This window comes from Podarcis erhardii (assembly GCF_964252035.2).
Source record: "Podarcis erhardii genome assembly, chromosome: 13".
Taxonomy (NCBI): domain Eukaryota; kingdom Metazoa; phylum Chordata; class Lepidosauria; order Squamata; family Lacertidae; genus Podarcis; species Podarcis erhardii.
Genome location: NC_138502.1, coordinates 4,299,210 through 4,320,684, shown reverse-complemented (window position 1 = coordinate 4,320,684; position 21,475 = coordinate 4,299,210). Strand labels below are relative to the sequence as shown.

Below are 21,475 nucleotides of genomic sequence, written 5' to 3'. Positions count from 1 at the left end.
AAGCGAAAGCTTTTACTGTTCCCAGCTCTGGGTTTGTTACAGCGTTTTTGTTACAGAGGACTGCTTAGCTCATGCTTTTTTGTCTTAGAGGAAAATGCAGTTTTTTAAAATGCGTACGCCGAGGCCTGGCTGGGGGGGGGGAATCACAAACAGGTTTTTTTAGGGCTTTCTGGGGTAACCCTAACTGTACCCCTTCAATAGTGGTGAGGAGGAATGGAAGTTCCCCCAGAATGTCTGCTTTATATACATTATTTACACAATGGGCCCCACATGATTGGCTAATTCCAGGATTCACCTGTAGGCCAATCAGGTTGCGGATTCACTTCCACCTGGAGCTGGATTGGGTGGCTCCTGTGGACCTATCAGACTGCTGCATTCTGGAGCCTATTGTTCTAGGACCAATCAGACTGCGGCATTCTGAATCCTATTGTTCTAGGACCCAATCAGACTGCGGCATTTTGGATCCTATTCAACTCAGTACATAGCATAGTTCATGGTCCCTTTGCCGGGCAAGACAAGACAACGGTCCTGGAAGCTGGGCCTGAAACAGGAAGCGCCTCGTCAGCCGAAAGGGTGATTGCCATGGGCACCCCCAGTTGTGCCTCCAGGTCTTCCTGGCGAAGGAAGGGAAGGAAGGAACTTTGTGGTTGCTGGTATAAGAAAAAACTGTTCCTTTCCCCTTATGGGGTACCCAAGAGCCCATAGGGAGTCCTTATGTAGGTTCTCTATTGGTAGGAGAAAATGACAGAGGCCGACCAGAGAATATTGAGAAGCAAAGCAGCTAGTAAGCCTGATCTTTATTCAAGGAACTGTTGCAACAGGGTCCCCCACACACCGCATGCAGGAGGGAGGAGAACCCTGAAAAATGGTGCACAAGCCCTTATATAGACTCTAGAAATTGCCCACCCTGTAGCCCAAGGTAAAGGTAAAGGGACCCCTGACCATCAGGTCCAGTAGTGGCCAACTCTGGGGTTGCGGTGCTCATCTCGCTTTATTGGCTGAGGGAGCCGGCGTACAGCTTCCAGGTGATGTGGCCAGCATGACTAAGCTGCTTCTGACAAACCAGAGCAGCACACAGAAACACCGTTTACCTTCCCACCGGAGTGGTACCTATTTATCTACTTGCACTGGCGTGCTTTCGAACTACTAGGTTGGCAGGAGCAGGGACCGAGCAACGGGAGGTCACCCCATCGCCGGGATTCGAACCGCCGACCTTCAGATCAGCAAGCCCTAGGCTCTGTGGTTTAACCCACAGCACCACCCGCATCCCCCATAGCCCAAGACCACCCCCAAAACAACATCATACATACATGACAGAAGCGGGCCGTGTACAGCAGAATCCTGTCTGGCAGAAAACCTGTTAATGGTCACTGACTGCATTACCTGAACAGCCCGGCCATTCTTTTGTGATGGTAAATACTTAATTCCTGAGCCCAGGTCACAGGCTCACCCTATTCATACCCAAATGTGTCCTTAAGGCAGGATTTGTGAGCACAGAGACAATGGGGAGGCTTTTCCCATTTCCATCCAAATTGCAGAGGAATATTTGAGGTCACTGAAAGAGTCAAAATGGCTTTAGGACCCTTTTCCTGTACTGTTTCAGACATGTGGTTTATATATTTATGTATGTGTTTGCCTGGTACATTTATGAACATTTATTTTGTATCTTAGACCTTATAATTCTCGTTACAGATAGGTAGCCGTGTTGGTCTGCCATAGTCAAAACAAAATAAAAAAATTCCTTCCAGTAGCACCTTAAAGACCAACTAAGTTAGTTCTTGGTATGAGCTTTCGTGTGCATGCATGTGTATCTGAAGAAGTGTGCATGCACACGAAAGCTCATACCAAGAACTAACTTAGTTGGTCTTTAAGGTGCTACTGGAAGGAATTTTTTAATTTTGTTTTTACTTATAATTCTCATAACAGTTGCCGAGCAGTTACAGGGCTTTGCTTTGAAGGCATCATCACCTACAAACCTCCCCGCCCTCTCTTTCATCCCGTTTCCTCTCCACAATCCCCTCTGCTCCATCACATCTCTAACCATAAACAGAACTGCCCACACACCATCCCTATAGGACATGGCTTCATGTTGCAGAATAGCTTAAGCTTCCTGTCCATCCCAACAGGCGTTCCTTCCACCTTGGAAACCAAAGCCGAGCTCATCAAGTTCCTCACCATGATCATCTTCTGCTCCTCTGCAAGGCATGCGGCTGTCAACAGCGGACAGGTATGTGGCCTCACCTGATCCTCTCTCTCCCCATCCCTTTTCTTAAACCAAATTCTGAATTGGACTGTGTCTGTTTCCCAGTGGTGGCAATACATCCAGCGCAAGGGTGAGAGGCAAAATTTCAAGGAACTGCAAGAGGGTGCATGAGTCTTCTCTTCTCATGGGGTGGTATTGGTGGAGCCTCAGCTTCAGGATCTGTCCTTCCAGTGAGCACTCAGGGCTGATTTCCTTCAGAATGGAGAGGTTTGATCTTCTTGCAGTCCATGGGACTCTCAAGAGTCTCCTCCAGCACCATAATTCAAAAGCATCCATTCTTGGGCGATCAGCCTTCTTTATGGTCCAGCTCTCGCTTCCATACATCACTTCTGGGAAAACCAGAGCTTTCACTATACGGACCTTTGTTGGCAAGGTGATGTCTCTGCTTTTTAGGATGCTGTCTAGATTTGTCATTGCTTTTCTCCCAAGAAGCAGGCGTCTTTTAATTACGTGACTGCTGTCACCATCTGCAGTGATCAAAACGTATAGTAGATTCTGCCAAAGACAACATTTTGCCCTCTGAAGAAATGGGGCCACAACCAGACCAGGCTGGCTAAAACACACCCACAACCGGTCTCTGTGGCGCATGACAAATTCCCACACCGATTCTTTTATCATTGGGTTTCTGACCTGCTCTTTCCTGGACTCCACCTATTTTCTCCCACCTCCTTGACGCTGCCATTTTTTCTACCGCACGACAGTTTGATTTTGCCGCCTGGATGCCCAACACGCCGGCCACCTTGCGCCAGCCCCCGCCCAAGGTGAAGGGCTCCGCGACTTTGGAGAGCATCTTGGCCACGCTTCCCGAAGTCAACTCCTCCTGCGCTCTGCTGACGCTGCTCTCCATCGTGAGCTACGAGCCAGGCGACCTGGTGAGTGTGCTGGGGGCAGAGCAAAGGGAAAGGAGAAGCAGGGAGCGACGGAGATAAAATGCAGTGATTAAATGGTTTTTAATCAAGGGACGCGGGTGGCGCTGTGGGTTGAACCACAGGGCCTAGGACTTGCCGCTCAGAAGGTTGGCGGTTCAAATCCCCGCAACGGGGTGAGCTCCCGTTGCTCAGTCCCAGCTCCTGCCAACCTAGCAGTTCGAAAGCACCTCAAAGTGCAAGTAGATAAATAGGTACCACTCCGGCGGGAAGGGAAACGGCGTTTCCGTGCGCTGCTCTGGTTCGCCAGAAGCAGCTTAGTCATGCTGGCCACATGACCTGGAAGCTGGACGCCGGCTCCCTCGGCCAATAAAGCGAGATGAGCGCCGCAACCCCAGAGTCGGCCACGACTGGACCTAATGGTCAGGGGTCCCTTTACCTTTAATCAGGGAATCAGAGCCTGCAAAGCTAAATTAGGCGTAGATAAACAATGTTCAAAATGGAGCTTCCATGCTAGGACTAAGGCATTGCCACAAGGGGCTAGAAGTGGAATTATCATGGCAGTTCCATGTTCCCCCTAGTATAATGCTACACAGAATTGCAGAGTTGGGAGGGATCCCAAGGAACATCTAGTCCAACTCCCTGCAGGAATATTATCCAACAACGCCCATCCCAGTGGCCACGACCTTGCTATATCTCCTCACCAGTAAGTTGTGTTAAGGGGGTACAAGGCCGGATTTAGGCTTGATGCCCTAAGTTACTGAAGGTAACGGAGCCCTTTATATGTCCAGCTGTCCTTTGTCAACAACAAATTGTCACTTTTGTGTCGAATATATCCTATATGGTCATTTATGGACCTCATAGGTATCGAAAGCCATTTGCACATAACAAAATATGTACTTTATCGAAGTAATTGCTGAACTGAAATACAGTTAAGAAGAAGTATATGAATAGTGAATGCAATTAAGAAGAAATATATTAATAGTGAAATAATGATTAAGCTCTAACTTAAAATGATTTTTTATTCACAACAAACTTAATAATGCAAACACATTGGCATTTGGCAATAACAAATGTTCCTTTAGGAACACCATTTACAAAGACTCATTATCTAGTCTCTAGAAACTTGCTGTAACATGAAATAATAATAGATGTAAATATATGATGCAAACTACTAACAATTATAAATAGCAGAATGTAGGCACCCTATATATAGAAAGGAGCAAACCAGTGATATTTTAGGGAGCAGGCTAGCAGGCGGGGCCCATGATTTACATCATAGGAGCCTACACAACACAAATCACTGTTGCTGTAAAGGTAAAGGTAAAGGGACCCCTGACCATTAGGTCCAGTCATGAACAACTCTGGGGTTGCGGTGCTCATCTCGCTTTACTGGCCGAGGGAGCCGGCGTACAGCTTCCGGGTCATGTGGCCAGCAGGACTAAGCCACTTCTGGCGAACCAGAGCATCGCACGGAAATGCCGTTTCTGTATGTAGGTTTTATTTCATTTGTTTTTTATCTTATATTTTGAAAATGTACATCCAGTTTTTCTTCCTTTGATTTTTTTGGGGGGCCCCAAGAGAGTGGGGACCTAAACTATAGCTTGTTTAGCTTATACGTAAACCCGGCACTGAGGGGGTGGCATATAGAGAGAAAGGGGGATGACAGAAGGCCCGTTCACATGGTGGACTGAACCCAGGTCAGCTGTCTCCATGCATGTTTGTGTGCCCATTTGTTGACTGTAATGTGTGAACACCCCTTGAGAGGAAGCAGGGTGACAAAAACAGAGCAGGTGGCAGCCACGTGCCTATCTTTGCTTCAGCCCCTGCCAATATGTGGCCCTGGGAAGGCTAACTTTGGGTCAGTGTGGCCCTTGACTGGAAAAAAAGGTTGCCTTCCTTTTTTTTTTTTTTTCTTTTGGACCAGTGCAGTCAATACTGTGTTAGCTGAGCCAAGGGTCTAGGTAAGGCCTGCCTATCATGTTCCTGGTAATGTGTACTCCACAATTTTCTCCCTCAGAGACCCCTGGGCTACTACCCTGAGGAACATTTCACAGAGGAAGCACCGAGGAAGCTTATCGCAGCCTTCCAGGAACGCCTGGCCGAGATCTCGAAGGAAATCGAGGCCAGGAACAAGACCCTGCCCATCGGGTACCTCTACATGAATCCCGCCGAAGTCCAGAACAGCGTCTCCATCTAACCTCCATCTCTCACGCTTCTTTTGCAAGCGAGAAAAGGGCTTCCCTCATGACTGCTGACTTGGAAGGCCAGAGCAGGAAGCCAGACGTCTGCAGTCTGAATATATTATCATTAAAAAAAAGACTCAAGAGCTGCTTAATTTGCAATCTACTGATTTCACAAAAGGGGGTGGTTGTTGAGCTGCAGGGGTGCAGTGCAGGTGACAAAGCAGTTTAGGTCAGGCATCCCCAAACTCAGCCCTCCAGCTGTTTTAGGACTACAACTCCCATCATCCCTAGCTAACAGGCCCAGTGATCAGGGATGATGGGAATTGTAGTCCCAAAACAGCTGGAGGGATGCCTGGTTTAGGGGATATCAGTGAAAGGTTTTTGCAAAAGGTGGTACACGAAATCTGTGCTCTTTGATTCCTGGAAGCCGAGCCCAGGTTGGTTCTGAACATTTACTTCCATCGCTGCTCAAACATTTCCAAGTTTTGTTTCATGAGGGCTAGGCGCTTTTCCTTTTTAAGCAAATGTAAAAGTCTCTTGGGTCAGCACAACATTGTGCAAGAAGAATGGAGTAACATCTAAACCCTCTGCCCCTTCCTGCAACCTTCACATTTTGGGGCGCTTTTATTCTTCTTTAGGGTGGGCTTAATTCCTTGGTGTCCTTTAAAAAAAATTCACATGTCTGCTTTACAGAGATGTGGGGGAGAGGCAGGGGGAGAAACCGATGGAAAACTTAAAAAAATACTCTAGTGTTACAAAGTTTTCATTTCAATTTATCTGTTTCTGCTCCTTCATCTGCTTGTTTTGCCTGCAGGATGCACAGTGGCTTCGTGCTAATAAACGTGTCAAGATGCTAGAATGGTGGCTGTAAAACAAGTTTCCCACAATAAAGACTTCCCAAGAAGGATGCCCAAATCCTTCTCTGCTGTCTCTCCTTGACTTTGCACCAGAGGTTTCCATTATCATCAGCCTTTATTACGGTCCAGAGACCCAACAAATCGTTCCAAGCAATACACAATTCATACAGCCTACCTCCAGGTTAAACAAGCATTTCGTTCAGAATATAAGGATCACTGGTTCTTGCAACCGCCGATAAAAACTTGGCCACTGCTAATGTTCTAGCATTTGTCCGGTCTTCCAATAGGCAGTGGCATAGCGTGGGTTGTCAGCACCCGGGGCAAGGCAAGTAATTTGCACCCCCTAACCCGTGGATTTGCGCCCCCTAACCCTAACCCCCAGATGTTGCGCCCAGTGCGGCCGCCCCCCCCGCACCCCCCACGCTACACCACTGCCAATAGGAACCTGACATAGTGAGCCTCTGATTCTCCCGGGAAAGGTACCAGCAAGGGTAATATCAGTTCAGCCCTGGCTTGCTCATATTTTGCACAGGTTTCCTCTGTGGGCAGCCTGAGACGGGACCTAGGGGGACTGGCCTCCAAAACATCAGTGGGTGTGGAGGAAAAAATTGATTTTGTTTGCATTTTGATGAGAAACCACCTCACCCAAACTTCTCGAGCCAGTATGCCAAACCGAAACACATTTAGCCTTTGAAATTTGCACCTCTCCACATTTTGCAAGGCAGTTTTCCAGCAAGAACAAACATGTTTATTTTAGGGGGAAGTGTAGATCTCTCTGAAAAAAGCATGCAAAAGTGTGTTACATTGGAGGGGATAGCTTTGCAAAAATAAGTATACAGTCATACCTCGGAATCCGTTCCGGAAGTCCGTTCAACTCCCCAAACATTCAGAAACCGCGGAAGCCCTGTTGGACGTTTGGCTTCCGAAAGAACTTTTGCAAACCAGAATACTTGTTTCAAGGTTTGCGGTGTTCGGGAGCCAAAACGTTTGAGAACTAAGCTGTTTGAAACCAAGGTACGGCTGTGTTAGTTTTTTTAAAAAATGCATTTATCAGGAGAAATTAACACTAAGATGCCAGCAAATTTTCATGAGAATAAAAAAATATATCAAATTGCTGCAGAACTGAAATTAAGATTGAGGAATTGAGAGACCTGACATTGACAGATTAACAGCCATCCCAAAATCACCCTGGCGGTCCCAGACTAAGAATCTGAATTTGTTCAAGGTCCTTGTTGGTTGGAAAAGGAGGAATACAACAGGTCCTTTTGGCTGATCAGGAAATGAAAATCAGGGAAGGCAAAAGGGAGGGATTTCTGCACACAACTCGCCATCAGGTGATGGAATCCACAGCCCACAAAGATGTGATGGGCAGTAGCCTTGATGGATTTAACTAGGAATTTGATAAATCCATGAAGAATTAGCCTATCCTACACATGCTTGTCCAGTTATACTGGCCACACAGACCCTCCAGGTTGAGAGCAAGGGGCTACAGTTTCCTGCATTACATGAGAAGGTCCCAGGTTTGAATTCCCAGCATCTCCAGCTAGGTCTGGGAGAGACCCTGGCCTGAAAAAATCCTGGAAATTTTTGCTGCCTGTTGTTGTTGTTTAGTCATTTAGTCGTGTCCGCCTCTTCATGACCCCCTGGACCAGAGCACGCCAGGCACTCCTGTCTTCCACTGCCTCCTGCTGTTTGGTCAGACTCATGCTGGTAGCTTTGAGAACACTGTCCAACCATCTCATCCTCCATCGTCCCCTTCTCCTTGTGTGATCTTTCCCAACATCAGGGTTTTTTCCAGGGAGTCTTCTCTTCTCATGAGGTGGCCAAAGTATTGGAGCCTCAGCTTCAGGATCTGTTCTTCCAGTGAACACTCAGGGCTGATTTCCTTCAATATGGAGAGGTTTGATCTTCTTGCAGTCCATGGCACTCTCAAGAGTCTCCTCCAGCACCAGAATTCAAAAGCATCCATTCTTCGGCGATCAGCCTTCTTTATGGTCCAGCTCTCACTTCCATACATCACTACTGGGAAAACCAGAGCTTTAGCTATATGGACCTGTTAGTGTAGGCAATACTGAGCCAAGTGGACCAGGGGTCTAGCCAGTGTAAAGTAGTTTCCTATGGTTTTAGGTCATCTTCTTGAGGAAGAACCACAGCTCAGAGGTGTAACATCTCCTATACCTTCAGAAATGTTCCAGGTTCAAATTCCCAGCATCTCCAGGCAGAGAGACTCCCAGTCTGAGGGACTGAAGACGTCCTGGCAGTCAGTGCAGACATTGCCAATTGGAATGGACAAATAAATAGTCCCTCTCAAAGAAGGAATCTGTGGTAGCCTGGGATTCGGACTCGGAGGCTGAACCTGAGGAATCCCAGCCTGCACAGGAGTTCCTGCCTCCAGAACCAGCTGAGCTGGGGCCGGGGCTTGAGCCTGAAGGGCCCTCGCCTGTGCCGGATCCTCAGGAGCAGACACCAGCTGAGTCTGCTCTGGCTCCTGAGGTGATGGAGGACCCATTGCCTGCAGGTGCTCCACTCTCAGCCCCGTCAGGGGAAGCGGAGGTTGCCTCTGGGTCTGGTAACCTTCCAGCCTCTCCTGAGCTGCAGAGGCTCAGGGCAGAGAGGCGGAGGGAACTAAGTTCCTGCAGGAGGAGTGCTCACCTCCAGGCCAGGAGAGGTGAGTCACCTGTGGACCGGGGCCGCCCTATGCCTCGGGGCAGATAAAAGCCAGCCAGCCCAGTCCCAGGTTGCGGGAGCAACATTGTTGGTAGCCTGTTCCTGCCTGTACCCTGTTCTGCTCTTCTGCCAGAGTTCCTGACCCCACCCGACTCCCTGCCTTGGACCCAGCTTCAGCTTTGACGGACAGCCTCCATACCACACCCTCGACCTCAGACTGGACTCGGACCTCGCTGCACGGTTAACCCTCGGGACCAACACAGAATCTGAGGTCTCGCTCATTCTTGTCAACCATTCAGAACAGGAAACTGCAAAGATTCAAAGCTCAGAGGGTACGAAGAGCAGGCCTGAAGTGTGGAAATCACCAGGAAACAGGCACAACAACAGCCCTGCGGTGTTCAAAACTCGCCCCCACCAGGCAAGACCATTCTTGTTGGAGAGGGGGAGGTTAATGGGATTGCTCAATGGGACCTCATCCACCCTCACCAAACTGGGGATTAATAATCCCCTAAATGGTTTAGAATTGCATAGGCGTTACACACATTTTAGGAAGCCAATGGTTCCGATGACATATAATTAGTGCAAATCCACAACTTGCTCACACAACACATTATGTATCTTTTTTGTTAGAGCGTTTATTAATTTTCCAATAAAAAACCCATCCAATTAACATATCAAATCACAATCCAATAAAACTAAAAAACTAAAATAAAAATATGAAATTGTCGTCCAAATTATAATCTTGAATTTATGGCTTCCCACAATCTGAATCTCGAAGCGTATCCAAATCTCAGGCTTGCCTTTCATGCCTCATCGATGATTTCATATTTCCGTGTCTCGATTTTATCTCTCCAAACTTGTCTCTGGCTCTGCGATCCTCACTCATGTCAGAAGACAAATAATCTTTCGTCCATGGAGTGCAGATTTGCCTGTGTAGTGTACTCTTCCAACTTTTTTTTATTTTTTGCTCGCGCCGCTTCATCTGCCTCCATCCAATCCGGGCTTTTGTCCAGCTCTCTGAAGTTTGTTGTTTCGGCTGCTCCCAAATCATTAATCTTTCCCGTCCAGCTGTTGTCCAAAGAAAACCTCCTTCTAAGACTTAGAAATGCAGTATCTTGCGCCTTGTTGAATTGTTCTTAAGCAGACGGTTTGCTATGTTGCAATATATGCTCACACAACACATTAACCTCCATCTCAAACCTGTCACAAGTTGCTGTTGTTTAGTCATTTAGTCATGTCCGCCTCTTCGTGACCCCATAGACCAGAGCATGCCAGGCACTCCTGTCTTCCACTGCCTCCCACAGTTTGGCCAAACTCATGCTGGTAGCTTCCGTCTGTGCTGAATCCACTCCCATATGCAAGTTCTTTGTGATCTTGATGGTCTTCAGTCTAGGACCATCAGGGTTGGCATTGAGGCATCTAATCATAAGCCTGCATTTTTATCAAAGCTTCTATATGTTTAATCAGGGCTTGCATTTTAAAATAAGCTTAAAGATTTTCAAATGTTTCATGCCAGGCAGAAGACCAGCTGCTTAGAAAGAACCTTGGCAATGTTTTCCTCCTGAACAAGGGGCCCCCTGATTTATAGCAGAAAACAATTCTCAAAGTCAGGAAATTACAGGCTGAGAGCGAGGACACTGATCCTACATGTTACAGAAGATAAAAAAAGCAGAGATAAACACAATTAGGAATGGGTAAAATAACACCATGGGCCTCCCATTAAAACTTGAGCCGTATTTTCCTAAGGCCAGGAGCAATGGAGAAGCATCTAGCTGGCGGTGAAAGGAGGGGTGTAAACTGAAGAGGCTTCTTTTAAAGCTGTTTTTTACTGAGTTCCTTTTTTACTTTACAAAGGCCTTATTCCTTTTAAAAGGCTACCTATGATAATGTATGAAATATATTAGCTTAAATATATTGGCTTAAATGTAATTATGCAAAGGATTTAAGAAATGCTAGATTCTTATTTCATAGAGTCATATTGCAATAGGAGACCAGAGGGGCAAATGAGCCCAGCCTCCTGCCAGACAGGAGACGCCATCGAGCACTCCTGATATATAGTTGTCAGGCCTTTTTGTTTAGAAACCATCAAATGAAGGAGATCTTTCAATGTTGATGTGAACTCAAGATCCTTGACATCTGTTGAAGATAAAAATTTAAGATTAACCATCTGTTTTGGAAGGCAATAGGGCAAGGAGGGCAAGAGGTGAGCTGGTAATTAAGATTCCTTGTTGAGACATATGTAAGATATATTACTACTTATTTGTCATTTATAGATAGCTCTTTGTGTTCCATAAAAGGGCGAGGAAATGGGTGTATCTCTTGTGATTGGTTCTAGCAAACAGCCAATAGGAATTTCAACCAGGCTGATTGGACAGAGGCAGCCACAGGAGGAGCAAGGGGGCTGGATTAAGGAAATATAAGTGCTGGCCAGAATGGCAGGAGGCCAGGCCAGAGCTTGGTAACCATATACCACTGAGCCTCTCATTTATTTGCCTGACAAATAAATTATTATTTTAATTTCTCTATTGCTGCGTTGAATATTTCATTCCAGCTAAGCGTTAACCACAAGCAGGGCGCTACAGCATAGCAACTGGGCAGGGCTCCTGTGGATGTACTGGTACGCCGAAGGGATTTTGGCTGCCCTGTATCAAACCTTCCCCATTTTGTAGTCCTTCCTTCATGGAGTAAAATTAAAGTGGAACAGTGCAAATCCGATGTATGGTTGATTTTCTATGAATTTATAACAGAAGCGTAGCGTATGTAGTGTGCGAGTGTGTGTGAAGTTTGTACAAACTGAATGATTGGGGGAGGGGGTTCCTGCTACAAAATGATGTGTTGATTAAAACAAGTAAGTAGAAGAATAAGAAGACTATCCTCTGTAAAGTAGTAGACATGGCGACACAGATCTTGCTGCGATGGCAGAGTTGGCAGCCGAAGTCCTTCGAAGTGGAAGGAGGCCCAGTTCCGGTTTCAGGCTGGATTAGTGCTGCAGCCTAACAGGCAGCTGACCTGGAAACATTGGGCATTATCCTGGCAACCCATCAGCCTGTGGAAATATGTTCCAGCGGCAGCTGGTATCGCATGCTATGAACCCAGCCAATCCGATGACGCAGCATGCTATGCTTGCTTTTGAAAGCCTGCGAGAATCTGGAAACGATGCCTTATGAGGAACGGCTAAGGGAGCTGGGCATGTTTAGCCTGGAGAAGAGGAGGTTAAGGGGTGATATGATAGCCATGTTCAAATATAGAAAAGGATGTCACATAGAGGAGGGAGAAAGGTTGTTTTCTGCTGCTCCAGAGAAGCGGACACGGAGCAATGGTTCCAAACTACAAGAAAGAAGATTCCACCTAAACATTAGGAAGAACTTCCTGACAGTAAGAGCTGTTTGACAGTGGAATTTGCTGCCAAGGAGTGTGGTGGAGTCTCCTTCTTTGGAGGTCTTTAAGCAGAGGCTTGACAACCATATGTCAGGAGTGCTCTGATGGTGTTTCCTGCTTGGCAGGGGGTTGGACTCGATGGCCCTTGAGGTCTCTTCCAACTCTATGATTCTATGATTCTATGATCTCTCATGTCAAGATTGCAGAGCCAAAGATAATCCTTCCAGGTGAGGAGTCCTCTGGTGTTGTCATAATTTGTCACCGATTAGTTTTTTTTTTTAATCTTTCCTGCAGATAAAAGGAAGCCGGCTTTGCCTGCAGCCCCCGGGTCTCGAACCCAAGATCTCCCAGCATCTAATAAAGCTCCTGCGAAGTGAAACATCCCACGCACCTGCATGAACCTGCACCTGTCCCAGGTGAGCGTGCGTGGGAATCAGGAGGGGCCGACTCCTGCTCACTCCCAAATTCTCTTCCAAGCCTCAGGCAGTGGGGGAACTGGCTGGGCTCCTCCTTTGAACAGCCACACTTGGGCGGAAAGCAGGAGGAGGGAGAGGGAAAATAAAAACCTCGCTGGCTTTCGCCAAGGTTTCTGGAAATTTCCCGCAACTGCAGCCTCCATGGCGAGTACCTACAAAATCCGGGTTGCCACAGGCAACTACCTGTGTGCAGGTACCATGGATTCGATCTACATCACTTTGGTGGGGTCTCAAGGGGAGAGCCCCAAAACCCAGCTGGATAAATGCGGCAAAGACTTTTCGCCTGGAGAGGTGAGTGCTTTGGGTTTTCGGAAGCCTGCCTAGCTCAGCATTGTCTACACTGATTTCAGCAGGATTTCAGCCCTATTTTTTCTTTTTTAAAAATAAATAAATATATTTATTACTTTTAAACCTTACAAACAAGAAGAAAAAGAGGGGAAAAAAGAAAGAGACAAAAGAAAGAAAAAACAATACAATACAATATATAAACAATACACCACACAACATTAACACATTATACTAAACAAAACAGAACAAAAACAATTTAAAAAAACATACATCATACCATTTCAATGCCTTATCTTTCATTCCCTTGTTTCATCGACTTCCTCTCACCTCCCTTTTTGTGTTCCACTTCTATTAATTGATTCAGCAATTCCTTTCCATCTTTCACTATTTTCTGTCATTTAGGATTTCAGCCCTAATTTTTCATTTCATTTCAGTTTTAATTCATGTACAGCCTTTCTATGTTACTCTACACAAGGCAGTTCACAGCAACAAAATATGCAGCGAAGAACACACACCTTATAATCATCTGATCCAATACAAAAAGTCGTAACAAAATGTAACTTTAAAATGGAACGACTTATATCAAATAAAGTAATATGTAATAACCTATTAGGGATGCGGGTGGCGCTGTGGGTTAAACCACAGAGCCTAGGACTTGCCGATCAGAAGGTAGGTGGTTCGAATCCCCGCGACAGGGTGAGCTCCCATTGCTCGGTCCCTGCGCCTGCCCACCTAGCAGTTCGAAAGCACAAATTATATAAATAGGTACCACTCCAGCGGGAAGGTAAACGGCGTTTCCGTGTGCTGCTCTGGTTCTCCAGAAGCGGCTTAGTCATGCTGGCCACATGACCCAGAAGCTGTACGCCGGCTCCCTCGGCCAATAAAGCGAGATAAGCGCCGCAACCCCAGAGTCGGTCACGACTGGACCTAATGGTCAGGGGTCCCTTTACCTTTACCTAATAACCTATTAGAATATAATAGTGCACGATAAATTTAACTCTCAAAACATCAAACAGAAACTTAGGAATGACAATAAACAATGATCAATACAAAGGACTGAAAGGCACAATGCATAAAATACCACGGTGCATGTAAAAGGATCAAATTGAGAAACAAAGGCAACATCCAAAATGATTATTTTTAAAAAAACATCTATGAATTCCACTGCTCCCTTCCCAGCTGCTTCTGCTGTTCTGATAGCCTGGCGATGGGCTAAACCTTCGTGTAGATGCAGGTGATAGGGTGAGCAGGTGGAGAGATAAAGTCAGAACTGATTTATTGTGTACAGAACACTTTTGGGTTGGGTTAACTCTCAGGCTTACTGCCGGAATCCTTTAAGAAAGTCCTGTGTCCTTTTGCCAGAGGGGAAGGCGGTTGCGAAAACACTACCTTCTTTGCGTTTCACAGCCTCTCCCGGTCGCCATGATGACTTAATCAATGGGTAGGCAAACTAAGGCCCGGGGGCCGGATCCGGCCCAGTCGCCTTCTGAATCCAGCCTGCAGACGGTCCGGGAATCGGCGTGTTTATCCATGAGTAGAATGTGTCCTTTTATTTAAAATGCATCTCTGGGTTATTTGTGGGGTCTGCCTGGTGTTTCTACATGAGCAGAATGTGTCCTTTTATTTAAAATGCATCTCTGAGTTATTTGTGGGAATAGGAATTCGTTCATTCCCCCCCCCTCCAAAATATAGTCCGGCCCCCCACAAGGTCTGAAGGACAGTGGACCAGCCCCCCGCTGAAGACGTTTGCTGACCCCTGCCTTAAACTCTCCCCTTCTGCCTCCCAGGTGGGTGAATATGTGGTCCAAAGCGAACAGGACTTGGGCCCCATCCTGCTGGTCTGGCTGCACAAGGAGAAGCACAGCATCTTCCCTCAGACAAACTGGAACTGCAGCTATGTTGAAGTGGCCACCCCCCAGGGAGAGGCATATCGCTTCCCCTGCTACCAGTGGCTTTTGGGGTACCAGACCCTCGAGCTCAGAGAAGGGGCAGGTGAGAGACCTTGTCCGGCTTTCTGGTATTTCCACAGAGGGGAAGGAGCAACGCTTTTCTGGCTTGGCGTATCACACCCAAGACTTCCTCCCTACCCGATTAGCATTCCTCGTTGCCAAAGGCTCCGTGCTGCCACAGCTACCCACTCCACGAAGGATATATACAGTGGTACCTCGGGTTACAGGCGCTTCAGGTTACAGACTCCGCTAACCCAGAAATAGTGCTTCAGGTGAAGAACTTTGCTTCAGGACGAGAACAGAAATCGCGCTCCGGCGGCGCAGCGGCAGCGGGAGGCCCCATTAGCTAAAGTGGTGCTTCAGGTTAAGAACAGTTTCAGGTTAAGAACGGACCTCCGTATTTTTCGCTCCATAAGACGCACTTTCCCCCTCCTAAAATGTAAGAGGAAATGTGTGTGTGTGTTATGGAGCGAATGCAGGGGGGAGGCAGGGAGGAAAAGCCCCTGTGGCTCTTGCGGGGTTTTCCCCCGAAGGGAGAAGGGACTGACGCGGCCAGTCAGTCCCTTCTCCCTCCTTGTGGAAAAGCCCGCTGGAGCCGTGCGCTCCTTAAAGGCTGCGCGGCTCCTGTGGGCTTTTCTACGAGGTGGGGGAATTCCCCCACCTCCCGCAAAAGCAGGGAGAAGGTCTGGGAGAAGCTGCCCCCTGAGGTGGGGGGAGGGGAATAATATTTTCCCCTTGATTTCCCCCTCTGAAAACTAGGTGCGCCTTATGGTCAGGTGGACCTTATGGAGCGAAAAATATGGTAAGTACTTAACCCAAGGTACCTCTGTATATATTTCATTGTAATTATGATTATTATTGACTTGCTCTTTAGCCAAAAAGGCTCTAGGTGCGGCTTACGAGGTCTGTGGCAAGGTAGTATCTGCCCTGAGGCTGACAGTCTGAAAGTCATGACACAAAAGGAGAAAACGATGGGGAGGGAAGAGGAAGGGAAGCAAGCTCAGGCTTGAGTTCTGGAAGCGGCAGTCCTTATTAGAATTAGATCTCTGGTTCTACAAAGACAGGGCTGTGGCCTCAAAGCTGGCCCTGGGTTCAGAGGGATGGAGCCAGGTTGCCAGAGAAAGCCCCGTCCTGCGATCTTTCCTCTCCCCCAAAACTCTCTTTCCATCCCACCCGCCTCTCTTCCCTCCAGCCAAAACCGTTTGCATGGACAAGGAGAACCAGCTGCTCTTACAACATCGGAGGGATGAGCTGCGAGCGAAGCGACAGGCCTACAGGTGAGCAGATTCTGTGGCTAGCTCACCTGAACGGGCCCGGAGTCGGCTGCAGGAACGAGGAAATCTGTCAACATTGGGTTCTCCCCAGACAGCGCCATATTGTACAATTTAAAGCACATTTCATACATGGTGTCAGGGAACTGACATCGGAGCCAGAAGTGGAGGCAGGGCTCCCAAGCGATGCCGGAGAAGGGCCAAGCAGGGAGAGAGGGAACTCATCGGCTGGGGAAGGAAATCAGCGTAACACCAGGGATAGAGGGGGGCGGATGGGAGAATCTGAGAGGGGGCTCCAGGACTCTTCACCGGAGACCAGCGGGGAGAGCACAGGTCCTCCGCTACCCACATCCACCCTGCGCAGAAGACTTCCGCGCAGGGAAAGTAGACGTAGACTTGGCGTCAAAGAACTTCTTTGCTGGAAGAAGTTCAAGAAACGCCCACTGACGGATTCTGCTAGCGACTGAACAGCCACAAAGTGAAGGGCTGTCCAGCCAGGAAAGGTTTAACCAGGCTACCTAGCCAGGAGTGGCGGCAACTTACGCACGAGCAACCCCATATAACCATTACACATGGCTTCCCCCAAAGAGCGCATGCAGAATTTACCGTATTTTTCGCTCTATAGGACGCACCCGACCATAGGACGCACCTTGTTTTAGAGGGGGAGAACAAGAAAGAAAAAATCTCCCCCTCTCTGCTCAGGGCCCCTTCAGCGAAGCGGCAGGAGAAACGGAGCCCCTTCCATTTCTCCTCCCGCTTGGCTGAAGGGGCGCTGCACAGCTCTCCCTCTCTGCTGAAACTGGGAGAGTCTTGCTCTCCTGGCTTCAGCAAAAGGAACCCGAAGCCTCCAGAGCACAGCGTGAGCTCCTGCTGCACTCCGGAGGCTTCAGGCGGCTATCCCTGAAGCCTGGAGAGCGAGAGGGGTCAGTGCGCACCGACCCCTCTCGCTCTCCAGGCTTCAGCGAAAGCAACGCGTAGCCTCCGGAGTGCGGAGGAAGTGCTCCTTCTGCGCTTCGGAGGCTTCGCATTGCTATCGCTGAAGCCAAGGAGCCTGCATTCGTTCCAGTGGATGCACACACATTTCCCCTTAATTTTTGGAGGGGAAAAGTGCATCCCATAGAGCAAAAAATACGGTAGGTTCCCGAGAATCTCAGCAACTTCCTAGTCCTCATGGTTGGCATAATATGCTTGGCAGTGTGAAATCTCAGGAGCCGAATAAGATTTCAGGGCGCTCCCTGAACCATACATTTAAAGCACTTCCTGCAAAGGAAACTGGGAGCTGTCCTTTGGCAAGGGTGCTGGGAATTGTAGCTCAGTGAGGGGGAACTACAGTTCCCAGGGTTCTTTGGGAGAAGTCGTGTGCGTTGAATGTATGGTGTGGCTCTCCCCAGAGTTTCTCACTTTTCCCTTCCACATTTCCAAATCACTTTGAGGGGCTTTTTCTATGTCCCTGTGAGTAAAATGAGCTGCATTTTACTGCAAAATTCCCTATACTCGTTTTTTTAAAGCGCTTTTGAGTAACGCACACATTTCTGCAAGCAATTTTCATCAAATATTTGTATTTTTGCTGACGTTAATTTTTATGGAGTTTCCCCCCCATTTATGGATTTTTGCAAACATTTATGTTTATTTGTTGGGGCAGATATAAAGAATATCAACCGGGCTGGCCCCAATGCCTAGATGTTGACTGCGTAGACAATTTGCATCCAAACGATCAGTATTCCTGCCGCCGATACAGTGCCTTCCGGGTGCAAATGGTGGCTTCGTAAGTATCTGTTGGGCCATGGGCGGCAGAGGCGGGAGCTGGAGGAGGGATGAGAGAGTTCCCCAGGATCTGAACTTGTGCAAAAATTCTGGTTCAACCGTTTTGCTCATAGCAAATTTCTCACCCTGACCTGGCCACTGTGATCCATGCAACGGTCACCTCCAGACTGGATTATTGTAACTGGCTCTACGTGGGGCTGCCCTTGAGACTGACCCAGAACTCCATACAGGGTCCTTGCTGCGAGATCACATTCACCCGGTGCTATACCAGCTGCACTGGCTCCTGGTGGAGTGTAGGATCAGGTTTAAGGTGCTGGTTTTAACCTTCAAAGCCCTATACGGCCTAGGACCCTTGTACCTACGGGACCGCCTCTCCTGGTATGCCCCGCGGAGGACCTTAAGGTCCACAAATGACAACATTTTGGAGGTCCCAGGTCGCAAGGTGGTTAGACTGGTCTCCACTAGGGCCAGGGCCTTTTCAGTACTGGCCCCAACTTGGTGGAACGCTCTGTCACAAGAGACTAGGGCCCTGCGGGACTTGACATCTTTCCGCAGGGCCTGCAAGACAGAGCTGTTCCACCAGGTCTTTGGCCAGGGCACAGCCTGGCTCCCTCCTTTGGCAATCCTCACAGAACTCTAGCCCAATGGTTGCCATTAATCTGATTTGAATTAATTTTATAATGAACTGATTTTAGAATGTTTTATCATTTTACTGTTGTTAGCCGCTCTGAGCCTGGCTTCGGCTGGGGAGGGCGGGATATAAATAAATTTATTATTATTATTATTATTATTATTATTATTATTATTATTATTTGATTTTAAACGTACCGACTAGGGAACAACCGTGGATTGGCAAGAATGTACCTGTGTGTGGAATAAGCGGTGGAAGTATAAAATTCCCAGCCTTTTGCCATTAAGGCTTATAGAGCAGACAGGAACTCAACAGGTGAAGTTCCTCCCTATCATGCTTATCTATGCTGTGGGAAATATCTATGCTGTAGCTGTTTTATTTCTGCCAGTCATTTGGGGGGGGGGCAGAAGCAAGGGGAGCTTTCGAGACCCAGTTTCCTGCACTCTTCAATACGTTTTACTTTCCTTTCTGAATGCCAGAGAAGTTGAGTTGAAACTGAAGGGCTTACTGGATTGTAAGAATTCTTGGCGGAAGCTGGATGATGTACGGAGGGCTTTTTGGTTTAATCGATCCCCTGTTTCAGGTCAGTATCTTCATCCAGACCACATTCATCCTATAAACCATTATTATTATTATTATTATTATTATTATTATTATTATTATCATCATCATTATTATCATTATTATTATTATTATTTCTATACCACACTTCATCCAAAGATCACAGGGTAGTTTACAATATAAAAACAAAACAAAAAACATACCATGACAACAAACAAAACCAATAAACTCACCCCCAAAGGCCTTGTTGTTGTTGAGTCGTTTAGTCGTGTCCGACTCTTCGTGACCCCATGGACCAGAGCACGCCAGGCACTCCTGTCTTCCACTGCCTCCCGCAGTTTGGTCAAACTCATGCTGGTAGCTTCGAGAACACTGTCCAACCATCTCATCCTCCGTCGTCCCCTTCTCCTTGTGCCCTCCATCTTTCCCAACACCAGGGTCTTTTCCAGGGAGTCTTCTCTTCTCATGGCCAAAGTCTTGGAGCCTCAGCTTCAGGATCTGTCCTTCCAGTGAGCACTCAGGGCTGATTTCCTTCAGAATGGAGAGGTTTGATCTTCTTGCAGTCCACGGGAATCTCAAGAGTCTCCTCCAGCACTAGAATTCAAAAGCATCCATTCTTTGGCGATCAGCCTTCTTTATGGTCCAGCTCTCACTTCCGTATATCACTACTGGGAAAACCATAGCTTTTACTATACGGACCTTTGTTGACAAGGTGATGTCTCTGCTTTTTAAGATGCTGTCTAGGTTTGTCATTGCTTTTCTCCCAAGAAGCAGGCGTCTTTTAATTTCGTGGCTGCTGTCACCATCTGCAGTGATCATGGAGCCCAAGAAAGTAAAATCTCTCACTGCCTCCATTTCTTCCCCTTCTATTTGCCAGGAGGTGATGGGCCCAGTGGCCATGATCTTCGTTTTTTTGATGTTGAGCTTCAGACCATATTTTGCGCTCTCCTCTTTCACCCTCATTAAAAAGTTCTTTAATTCCTCCTCACTTTCTGCCATCAAGGTTGTGTCATCTGCATATCTGAGTGTTTAATTAGCCAAAGGCCTGGGAGAAGAGGAATATTTTTGCCTGGCGCCGAAAGTGATGTAGTGAAGGCGCCAGGTGAGCCTCTCTAGGGAGAGAGGATTCCACAAATGGGGAGCCAACGCAGAAAAGGCCCTTTCTTTTATTGCCACCATCCGGACCTCATACGAAGGAGGCCCACGAAGAAGGGCCTCAGGTGATCACTGGGTACAGGGCAATTCATCTGGAGAGAGGCAGTGCTTGAGGTCTTGCAGTCCTGAGCCGTTTAAAGCTTTATAGGTCAAAACCAGCACTTTCAGTTGAGAACAGGGAACTGCAATTGGGTCAGGATTGACGTTATCTGCTCAAACCATCTTGGAGCGAGGAACCTGACTGCCGAATTCTGCACCGGCTGAAGTTTCCGAACCATCTTCAGAGGCAGCCCAGCATATAACGGGTTGTAATCATCTAAACCCAAAGAATTCTGGGAGTTGTAGATTGTTAAAGATGCTGAGAGTTGTCAACAGACCCCTGTTCCCCCCTCAGAGGGGTAAAATCCCCAAGGTTCCCTTTGAAAAGGGGTTGATAGTTAAACCACTCCGGAAATGGCATGGCTACGACCCTAAAATCTCATTCAGCTCCTGAGACTTCACAGTTCCAGCATCTTTTCCCAGCCATAAAGACGGCAAGTTCCTCTGGCTGAGATTCCCAGGAGCCTAAATTCTGTACCTGCTACCACTGTCTAACTCTAAGCCTTTTTCTGTGGGCACGCAGAATCCTGCCAAACATGCAGACCTATTAGACCCACTCGGTCTCGGTCCAGTATACCTGGAGGAGTGTCTCCACCTCCATCGTTCTGCCCGGACACTGAGGTCCAGCGCCAAGGGCCTTCTGGCGGTTCCCTCGCTGCAAGAAGCCAAGTTACAGGGAACCAGGCAGAGGGCCTTCTCGGTGGTGGCACCCGCCCAATGGAACACCCTCCCACCAGATGTCAAAGAGAAAAATAACTACCAAACTTTTAGAAGCCATCTAAAGGCAGCCCTGTTTAGGGAAGCTTTTAATGTTTAATAGGTTATTGTATTTTAGTGTTTTGTTGGAAGCCGCCCAAAGTGGCTGGGGGGACCCAGCCAGATGGGTGGGGTATAAATAATAGATGATGATGATGATGATGATGATGATGATTACTTTATGGATGGGAGGAACTGAGGACTGAAGGACTTTTGCGGTTTGTCCCATCTGCCCCCACCTCTGAATAAAGGCCTCCTCTAGCACACCCACCAAAGGAAATCTGCCCTCTCTGATACCTTACCGTGGA

At 47.6% G+C, this 21,475-nt stretch overlaps 2 protein-coding genes across 4 annotated transcripts in view; both read left to right on the top strand.

Moving 5' to 3' along the window:
- The window catches only part of LOC309326740 (hydroperoxide isomerase ALOXE3-like), a 33,238-nt gene extending 27,064 nt beyond the window's left edge, over positions 1–6,174 (top strand). Inside the window, exons 12-14 of the mRNA XM_081835701.1 lie at positions 2,127–2,227; positions 2,965–3,135; positions 5,150–6,174. Of these exons, the coding sequence (XP_081691827.1) occupies positions 2,127–2,227; positions 2,965–3,135; positions 5,150–5,329 (452 nt within the window). The 3' untranslated portion in view covers positions 5,330–6,174. The remainder of the gene's footprint in view (positions 1–2,126; positions 2,228–2,964; positions 3,136–5,149) is intronic.
- Positions 6,175–12,439: 6,265 nt separating this feature from the next.
- The window catches only part of LOC309326739 (arachidonate 12-lipoxygenase, 12R-type-like), a 30,727-nt gene continuing 21,691 nt past the window's right edge, over positions 12,440–21,475 (top strand). For 2 of the 3 annotated variants that reach the window (XM_081835700.1, XM_081835698.1), the window contains exons 1-5: positions 12,732–12,984; positions 14,769–14,973; positions 16,123–16,207; positions 17,844–17,966; positions 19,076–19,179. In XM_081835700.1, coding sequence (XP_081691826.1) covers positions 12,835–12,984; positions 14,769–14,973; positions 16,123–16,207; positions 17,844–17,966; positions 19,076–19,179 — 667 coding nt within the window. In that variant the 5' untranslated portion in view covers positions 12,732–12,834. Of the gene's footprint in view, positions 12,634–12,731; positions 12,985–14,768; positions 14,974–16,122; positions 16,208–17,843; positions 17,967–19,075; positions 19,180–21,475 lie in introns of those variants that run through there. The other variant, XM_081835699.1, reaches the window with a different exon arrangement.